This window comes from Pangasianodon hypophthalmus, chromosome 16 (genome assembly GCF_027358585.1).
Source record: "Pangasianodon hypophthalmus isolate fPanHyp1 chromosome 16, fPanHyp1.pri, whole genome shotgun sequence".
In the NCBI taxonomy this organism is placed as follows: Eukaryota; Metazoa; Chordata; class Actinopteri; order Siluriformes; family Pangasiidae; genus Pangasianodon; species Pangasianodon hypophthalmus.
The window spans coordinates 85,001-95,000 of record NC_069725.1 but is presented as its reverse complement, the minus strand read 5'-3'; the positions used below and the strand labels follow the sequence as shown (position 1 = coordinate 95,000).

The 10,000-nt window shown below is 41.4% G+C and overlaps 2 protein-coding genes across 4 annotated transcripts in view; one reads left to right on the top strand and one right to left on the bottom strand.

Moving 5' to 3' along the window:
* hdac7a (histone deacetylase 7a) overlaps positions 1 to 5,133 on the top strand; it is a 67,970-nt gene extending 62,837 nt beyond the window's left edge. For all 3 annotated transcript variants that reach the window (XM_034311766.2, XM_053240638.1, XM_034311765.2), the window contains 4 exons: positions 111 to 244; positions 945 to 1,026; positions 1,248 to 1,389; positions 2,429 to 5,133. In XM_034311766.2, the coding sequence (XP_034167657.1) occupies positions 111 to 244; positions 945 to 1,026; positions 1,248 to 1,389; positions 2,429 to 2,468 (398 nt within the window). In that variant the 3' untranslated portion in view covers positions 2,469 to 5,133. The remainder of the gene's footprint in view (positions 1 to 110; positions 245 to 944; positions 1,027 to 1,247; positions 1,390 to 2,428) is intronic.
* Positions 5,134 to 5,286: 153 nt separating this feature from the next.
* twist3 overlaps positions 5,287 to 10,000 on the bottom strand; it is an 11,128-nt gene continuing 6,414 nt past the window's right edge. The window contains exon 3 of the mRNA XM_034312236.2: positions 5,287 to 6,931. The gene's annotated coding sequence lies outside the window, so the exon portion shown is untranslated. The remainder of the gene's footprint in view (positions 6,932 to 10,000) is intronic.

The window sequence follows — 10,000 nt, the reverse complement described above, 5'->3', positions numbered from 1 at the left end:
ACACACACATACAATTACACACAAATCTAATACCTGTGTTTTACTGGTTATTAACTGAGCAATCAATGTAATTCGTGTGTGTGTGTGTGTGTGTGTGTGTGTATGTGCAGGTTTTGGGTTCCTGACCCAGCAGTTGATGAAGTTAGCAGGAGGGCGTGTGGTTTTGGCCCTGGAGGGGGGTCACGACCTGACGGCCATCTGTGATGCGTCAGAGTCGTGTGTTAGTGCACTGCTGGGGCTGGAGGTCAGTTACAATGTCATATACCTGTTATTACCAGTTATAACCCGTTTATACCTGTTATAACTTGTTATAAATGGTTACAGTGCACAGTAGATCTCTCAGATACTCATGTGCTGATCGGTGGGTCTACAGTATAACTCATTAATGCACAACATGGTTACAGTGGGCACTCGTGGTGATGATGTCACTCGTCTCGTGTTTGATTCAGCAGGAGGAGGAGGCTGCCTATGTAGGGAGCATTAAAGGGCAGAGATGTGAGCTCTGCTACATTCAGCTTACACACTGAAGGTCCCTATGTAATGGAGTTTTAATAGAGCACTGTGCACGTCCTTCTCACAGGAGATCATCGTATATACACTGACCAAGCCTCTGATGTGGAGTTAACACACAGAATAAACACAGTCTTCTGTTTAGAATAAAAATAACCCTCTAGTGTTAAGTGAATGAGTAAAAGAAGGGCACTTAAACAGTGGTGATGAAGCTGAAATGAGATGCAGCCAAGATTAATTTACACTAAAAGTAAGACAGGAAGAGAAAGTGTAAAATCAGCTCAGCGCACTGTTATCTCTCACACACCTAACACTCACACCCCGAACACTTCAGGCCAAACACTCACACACACTGTTTCTAATGTAGATATTATTCTAATATAGCATGTTAACTGACCGGTCTGTCTATCTATCTGTCTGTCTCTCTGTATCAGGATTCTTTACCAGAGGAAGTGCTGAATCAGAAACCCAACGCTAACGCTGTGCAGTCACTACAGAAAGTCCTGCACATACAGAGTCAGTCTGTCTCTCTGTCTCTCTGTCTCTCTGTTTCTTGTCTCTAACTGCCTGCCTGTCTGTCTTCCTCTCTGTCTCTCTGTCTGTCTGCTTTTCTGTCTGTCTGTCTCTTGTTCCTGGGATGTGATTTACTCATTTACAATTGAATCTAAAGTAAGTGTGTCTTCTGGACATCAATATAATACCCTGTCTCTCTCTCTCTCTCTCTCTCTCTCTCTCAGGTGAGTACTGGCCGTGTGTCAGGGAGATGTTGCTGTCAGTGTGTTCATCGTATGTCGGTGCTCAGAAGGGAGACAGTGAGGAAACTGCTGCAGTCAAAGCTCTCGCCTCGCTCTCAGTCGGAGTCCTAAACAATATTAAGAGGTACAGAACGTACATCATTTCATATACACATTATAGAATTACATTATACATGTTATTACATCATTATATACAGTGGATATAAAAGTTTACACACCCCTGTGTGTAATGACAGGATTTTGTGATTCAGGAAATGAAACAAACTAAAATCACTGCAGATCTTTTTTCACCTGTAATGTGAAACAGCAACCAACAGCATTCAAGTGAAAAAGAATTTTTTGAAATGTTATAAGTATACACACACACCCCTTAACTAATACTGCGTTAAAGCACCTTTTGTTTGTAATTCAGCACTCAGTGTTTTTGGGTAAGAGTCTACTAACTTAGCACTTCATTATTTGGTAATTTTATTCCACGCTTCCTTGCAAAATTCTCCAGACCTATCACATAGCGAGGGAATCTCCTGTACACAAGTCATTCCACAGGATTTAGATCTGGGCTCTGACTGGACCAATTCAAAATGCTGATCTTTGTCTTCCGAAGCTGTTCCTTTGTTGACTTGGATTTGTGCTTTGGGTCGTTATCATGCTGGAAGGTGAAATGTTTCTTCATCTTCTGTTGTCTAACAGACACCTGCAGCTTTTGTGCCTAAATATATTGGTATTTGAAGCTATCCATGATTCCCTCTTTCTTAACTAGAGCTCCAGTCCCAGCTGAAGAGCAGCAGCTCCATAGCATGATGCTGCCACCACCATGCTTCACCCTGGGTATGGTGTTCTTTGGGTTATAAGTTGTCTTGGTTTTTTTTTCTTTTTGCCAAACATTTATTTTAGAATTATGCCCAAAAAGTTTTTACCTTCGTCATTTTTGCCATTTCGCCGCTTGGTTTGGGGTGATTTAGCTTGTGAGAAATAGAAAATATTTCTATTTGTTTTTCAATAAAATAGTTTCTGGTTGCTATTTCACGTTAAAGGTGGAAAAAGATTTCATTTTTTTTTACATCACAAAAACCTGTAACTTTAACAGGCGTGTAAACAGAGTGTGTTTTCTGTACCTAGTTTCAGTATTTGTTTTTCTTTCCTCTGTTTTTTTTTCCTTTCAGAGTCGCTGATGAACCAATGGAGGACCAGGACTCCATGTAAATCCCGCCTACTTTTTTTCTGAATAAATGTCCAATCATGGGACAGTTCCACGTCACATGACTGCAAGGGAGCTCAAACTCTCTCGCTGTCTTATGACCAGCAGTGCCTTCAATAGGAGGGGCTGTAGTGATGTCACTTCCTGTTTAGTCCTATGCTACTTCTCCTGTGTGAGTTTAGTGGCACGGCTAAGCTAACAGCCCCCGCCGGACCTTGTGGATTCCAGAACTTTCCTTACATCCACTTATGTCAGGTGAAGGACGAGTCTTAATGAGTCTGGAATTATTTTTACTTTCTTTTTTTTTTTTTTTTTTTTTTAAAGTTCAGTGTTCCTCCATCACATTTCGAGGAACATTTCTGATGGAGACTCTTTTTTACTGTTTGTCATTGAACTGTTACGGTGTGGACAGATTCTCCCGTCTCAATGATGTCACTTCCTCCAACATTAACCACTAAAGAAGATAAAGAAGGAGCTCGTGTTTATTCCTCGCTCTCGTTTTGCACTGTGCATTCCATAATGTGAACCATGATGTTTATCTCCAAACTCTGGGAAAAGTTATGTACAGTAACATTTATTACAGTGAAGCCAAGTTCACTTACACACACACACACACGCACACACACGCACGCGCACATGGCGATTGTTATAATGACCACTGTAATGACCAATCACTGATCGGACAAACAGGAAGCAGCGTCTCGTTTCTGTACATGCCATTAGAACGTTATGTTAAAATCAAACATGTGTGTTTACACTCCTACTTTTACAGGAAGTAGAGAAACAGGAAGTGGAAGTGACTATGCAGTAGGAGCCTGTGTCATTTCCTGTTTCACGTGAGGCCTTGATTCAGTTCACTAACGATATTTAAAATTTTTCGCACAGCTTCAGTTCTCTGTGTTTTTTTCATTCCAGTGCAGTGGTGTGCAGAAACTGAACCGTGCTACTGTGTATGAATTTGGCTTATACTATTTTACTATGGAATTTAAAAAAGCTGGACAGGCAACGTCCACAAGGTTGATATCAGTGATGGTGCAGAGACTCATCAGAGACTCGTTAGAATAATGGTGTGAAACAAGCAGTGTTGATGTCAGTGTGATTATTTTGGTTGTAATTCATGTCGTTCCTGTCAGTACAGCCACACGTTAAACTGTTGCAGTAGATAAGATCAGCTCTGTTTACACACAGAGCAACATAAATTGTACAGCTGTGCTCTTTATGTCGCATCATCTGAAAGAAATAAGCAGAAATAAAGACCATTTTATATATATATCATATATACACATATCCAGTACACTGAGCTTTATGAAAGTTTACAAGTAACATTTTTGTATTTGCTAACGTTGACATGACTCCAGTGAACATAAACATGGTGAGATTTCAGTTTCAATTCAGTTTTATTTGTATAGCACTTTTAACAATGGACATTTGACACCACAGTGTTTTTTTTCCAGCCAGAAGTGTGTGTGTAAATTTACTGAATCTGCCTTTCAAACTCGCCTTAAACTGTTTAAATGTCTATCATGTAAATTAGCGTGAAACTAGCAGCGCTGTAACGTGTCTTTTACTCTGCACTGTGAGACAGGTAGTGTTTGAGGGAAAAGAAATTTTACATGCACCAAATGAAACAGACCAAAAGATTTGTTTGTGCGATAGATGCTTCCTGATTAGTCAGATGATAAAAAAGCATTTGATGTCACTTGAAGATTCCTGAAACAAAAATAGTTTTAAACCGCCTGTGTTCTGACGAGCGGTGTGCTGTTGGGTTCCGAGTAAAACATGCACCTCCTCTTCATCTTCCTCATTTCTGTGTTATTTCCTCATAACAAACCACTGTGTTCCGCTGTGTGTGTGTGTGTGTGTGTGTGTGTGTGTGTTCTGACGACTCTGGGTGTGTATTAGCCCAGGAGAACCTGCACATCTTCACCTCTGATTTCAGTTTAACACACGTCTCCAAGTGAGCTTCATCATGTTACATTTTACATTCAATTGTTGAAAGTTATTTTGACTTTGAGGACCAGTCACAGTTAAATCTGGAGTTTAATCCAGAGTTAAATCTGGAGTTAAATCTGGAGTTAAATCTGGAGTTAAATCTGGAGTTTAATCTGGAGTTTAATCTGGAGTTTAATCCGGAGTTTAATCCGGAATTTCAGACGGAGTTTCAGTGTCACAGCTAAACGGCTCATGTTTACTAAAGAAACTTGTGTTTAGTTTGAGTTGTGAAGGAAGTGAACTTTTACATTCCTGTGCAGTAGGGGCGGTGTGTGTGTGTGTGTGTGTGTGTATACCCTAGCTTTATGTGTTTTTGGATTTTACCTCCTGAGGAGTGTGTAAGTGTGTATTCTCACTTCCTGCTCTCAACACCACAGGGAGGAAACCGACAGCCGTGTTTTCTGATTTGTGACACGTGTAAGGACTAAAGACTAAAGACGAGCCACTAACGTCTTAATTCCCTATCATTTTTTCATATCTTGTAATTTTTCATTCTAAAGCCTTAATGTAAATATCACTGCAAGACCAAAAATCATTTCTGCGTGCCTTTATCTGTCACTAAGAGATCATTAATGATTTTATTCATTTCTTGCTTTTTTATGCCTGTGTATAGAAAAGAATCTCTATTTTGTACTTTCTGTCTCTTTCAAATAAAATAAAGCATTTTGTTTAACTGAAGCTGTTTTTCTGTATGTCTGTGATTATAAATATTAACAGTTTTTAAACTTTTTTAATGAAATATAATAATATCAGTAAGATGAAATACCAGTATTGTGTTTTTAATTACTTAAGCTGTGGTACTGAAAACTATGTGTGTATTAATGGGCCTGTAATGAATATTAATGAGACTGTAATAAATATTAATTAATATAATAATGTTACAGAGTCACAGACAGAATACATAAACCACAGAAGACAAAAAACATTTCTCAAGCAAAGAAAAATCATGAGGAGGCAAAAATAATTTTATTATCAACTTTAATACAGACAGATTGTGATATAGTACAAAAAAAGCTTTTATTAAAGCAGACAAAGACATGCAGGGAGACTCATGTTGGTTTTAATGTTGTGATGGACAAGCTGCTGATCGCTAACATTTACTCATCATGTGATGGAGGTTGGAGAGGAAGCAGAACTATGTGGTGGAGATGGAGAGCAGAAACAGACTCCACATGGACAATGAGCTCAGTCTGTAATGTCTGTAATGTCTTTCCCACTGCCTGTCTCGGGATCTGCTGGAGACGAGGAGACGACGAAATCGACTCAGTGGGGAAAAAATCGGACTGAGCAGAGGTGAGCAATGAGTTTCCTGTCAGAGTGGCTAAATGAAATCTTCAGATTTGGGTTACGGAGGGGGTGGGGTTATGGAGGGGGCGGGACAGACGTAAACAGCAGGGTGGGAAAATGAGCATTCCATGAACACATCAGAAGTTCTGACGTCTCTCATATTGCTCCTCTTTGCAACAACCATTTAGAGCTCTGAGTATGGAGAACAGAGACAAGCTGAGGATTTTGCAAATGTTTACATTTTACACACACATTATCACTGTTTAACATCCACACACACACACACACACACACACACACACATTACCAAAACCTCAAAGTGGAAAAAGAAGAAAACATAGTTTAGTGCCGTCTCAGAGTAACACAGTAATGAGAGACGTCTGGCTGCTAACAAGTGTGTGGTACTCATAATTAAAACACACACACACACAACATATTTTACACACTGCACTGCTCAGAGAAATTGCATAGAAATGGAATAAAATATTAATTGATTTATTTATTTGTTATATATTTTTGTTTAAAGCATACAGGAAGTCATTTTGAAAACACTCCAACTCCTTCAGTACCACAAACCAGCCTCACTCCAGTTCTGCTTAACACTCCCGCTTGGTCAAGTCCCTATGGACATCTGAATGATTGGTCCAGGAAGCTTGGACGAAATTTATTAGGTGAGTGTTCATTTAAATTCAAATAAATTCCATTCAGTTTTATTTCTACAGCATTTTAACAATAAATGATGTCACAGTGTAGCTTCAGAGCAATCAGGATCATCAGATTTATATTTAGGTTCCTGATGAACAAGTCAGAGTGTTCAGTGTTCAGAGTGTTTACCCAGTGTGACACACTTCCTCTTCAAAATGCTGGCTGAAGGTGATTTTAAGGAAAATCAGAGAGAAAAAACAGTAAAAGTTTAAAAACTGATTAATTTCTGCATGACAGTGATGGAGGCAGTGAGTTAGTAAACCTGGTAGTTAAACGCTAGTTAGTGAGTTAGTGAGCAGGTGTGTGTGTCCAGTGTGATGGAGGCTGAGTGTGTAAATATTGAGGAGGTGTGAGTTCTCACTGGTGAGTCTGAGCTCACATACACACTCATTAGGATGAAAACAGAGACTCTGCTGTGGAGAAGCAAATTCCTCTTATCCTCTCCCGGATCACTGAGGGGATAAACATTTGGAATTCTGGGATTCTGGAAAAAAAAACAGGGATGGATAGAGACTTTTTATTTTCCACAGTACACACATAAACATACACCATCACACACACAAACAGCTGCAGGACAGCGTTGAGCTCGAACAATCTGTACACACGTGAGTCTGATCAGACACACAAACACAAACATATATCTGCTATACAGAAACATTTCCAGGATATAGAGGTCAGTGTTTGATGTTTTATGTTATAAAGTCATTGTTGTGTTTTTGTTTCTCACTAAAATTTGATTGTTTAATTTATTATTGAACATTAGAGTTCCCAACACACAAGAACTCTGTCAGCTTCATACTGATCACACACACCTGGACTCAATAATGAACCTTGCTACTTATACACACACAACCTCCCAGTTCACCGCAAAGTATATGCTCTTTGTCTTTGTTACCACTCGATACTAAGCCCATGTATTTTGTGATTCTGCTTTTGATCCTGTTCCTGGTTTTCTGGTTTTTGACTCCTGCCTTGGTTAGTTTATGCTGTTTGCTAATCACCTGACCACTGTCTGTTTCCTGTTCCTGATTTTGCTGTACGTATTAGATTTGTTGCAAGTCCGTCCCTGCTGCCTGTCAGAATACTTCACTGGTAATGGATGCAGCAGGTAGCCTGGAAAGCCGTCAGGCCTTGGCGGCCCAGGGTCTCCTCATCAGAGAACAATGACAGCAGATAGCCATGCTCAGCGCACAGCTAGCACAGCTCCAAACCATGATGACTTCCACATTAGCTCCTTTGGCGGCACCCTCTATATCGGCTTCTCCTTTCCTTGCATGTCCAGACAAATATGCAGCATATCCAAGTGTAAAGGCTTCACGCTCCAATGTTCACTATGCTTCTCAAGCCAAGAAGGGGATTCCAAGAGAACCAGTTCATCACTCAGTTCATCAACCTGCTAACCGATAAGTGCTTGCCTGGGCCACTGCCATTTGGTCTCAAGGAGGAGAGCACACCTCATCCTATGAATCCTTCCTCCTTCGAGCTGGCCCCCAAAACCACTTATTGTCAAAGGTTAAGCACTTTCGGGGCCCCTGAAACAGTACATCACCCTTCAACCTTGCCAGCATCTGCAGGCTTCTTTTTCATGGAGAAGAAAGGGGGTGGCCTGTGGCCTTGCATAGAGTACCAGTGACTGAATCAGGTTATGTTCAAGTATAGTTATCCTCTGCACTGGAACAATTATGAGAGGCCAAAATCTCTTCCAAGTTGTATGCAGTGTCTACAACTTGGTGCATATCCACAGCGGTGACAAGTGGAAGATGGCCTTTAGCACCACGTCTGGCCACTTTGAGTACCGCATGATGCCATATCTTCAGTGCCAGCAGTCTTTGCCTGACTTATGCCTGATTAGTGATGTTCTAGCTTATATCAATGATATCTTGTTCTACTCCACAATCAAAGACAAGCATGTCCACCATGTCTGAAGGGTCCTTGCATGGTTGCTGGAGAACCAACTGAACGTGAAATGAGAGAAGTGCAAATTTCATCTGTCAGGAATCTCATTCCTTGAATATATCATAAGCCCAGAGGGTGTGTTCATGGACCAAGACAAGGTCATGACTGTCACCCACTGGCCCTTTACGACTAATGTTAAGGAGCTGCAAAGATTCCTTGGGTTTGCAAACTTCTGTAAGAGATTCATCAGTGGGTTTAGCACCATTTCCTCACCCCTGACTTCCGTGCTCAAGAAGGAACCCAAGAAACTCTAGTGGAACCCCTCGGCCAACCAAGCATTTGAGTGCCCCAAGCAGGCCTTCACCTCAGCCCCATACTTAAATTCCCTGACCCCTCCAAGACTTTCATACTGGAAGTGGGCGCCTTTGAAACTGGGGTGGGGGCCATCTTATCACAGAGATTTGGAGAGAAGCCCAAACTCCACCCCATGGCCTTCTGTTTGAAGAAGCTTTCCCCAGCTGAATGCAGCTACAACAGTGGCAACAGGGAACTGCTGGCTGTGAAACTAGCCATGGAAGAAAGGTGCCACTGGCTGAAGAGGACCCCCATCCGTTTACAATTTTCACAGACAACAAGAACCTAGAGTACATTGTCAGCTAAAAGACTGAACTCTCGCCAAGCATGCTAGGCCCTGTTCTTCACAACGTTTCAGTTTACCATCTCCTACAGACCTGGCTCCAAGTACACAAAGGCTGACTCTCTCTCTCCTGTCTCTATTCAGCCCCTCCCAGGGGAACCACAGAGGAATGTATCCTACCACAGTCATCCATTGTATCCACCTCAGAGATAAACTGATCATGTGGGCTCACACCTCCCCAGCTACTGGACACCCCAGCACTCACAACCCACCAATTTCTTCAGGGCAAATAATGGTGGCCCTATATGCTCCAAGACATCCACAAGTTCATCTCGTGATGCTCTTCATGAGCCCAAGCCTAAGTACCCCAAACCTTGCCTGCAGGTAAGCTACTCCCTTTGTACACACCACAGCGACCATGGTTCCATTTAGCCATTGACTTCTTCACTGACCTCCTCATGTCTCAGAATAACACAGTCATTATGGCAATAGTAGACCGCTTTTCCAACTCCTTTTGCCTGCTCCCCTTCCCTGGTCTTCCTTCCACCTTCTAAACTGCAGAACACATCTTTACTTATGTGTTCAGGTACTTTGGCATCCAACTGTAACAGCCCAGTCTGGGGCTGCATCATCAGCTAGCCTTTAGGAACCAACACCAGGCACAGGACTGCACTGAAATAATTAGGAGCAATGAGCCACACCTGTCCGCCTGGCTACTTAAGAGTAGCACGCAGACTCTCATGCACAACAGTCTTTGTTTGAGTCCTGGCAAAATATTTGGCTGGTATTTCAGGTATTTTGAAACTAAAGATATACTCTAGCCTTTCCTCTGTGCTAGGTTGACCTCGCCTTGACCTCAGCCTAGGGAGTTCTTGAATTCTTTCTCTTAAAAATTTTTTTAATTTATATCCGGAATTTAGATATTTCTGTAAAGCTGCTTTGTGGCAATGTCCATTTTTAAAAATGCTATACAAATAAAATTGAATTGAATTGAATTTTCTGGTTAGCCCCCTGTAGCGA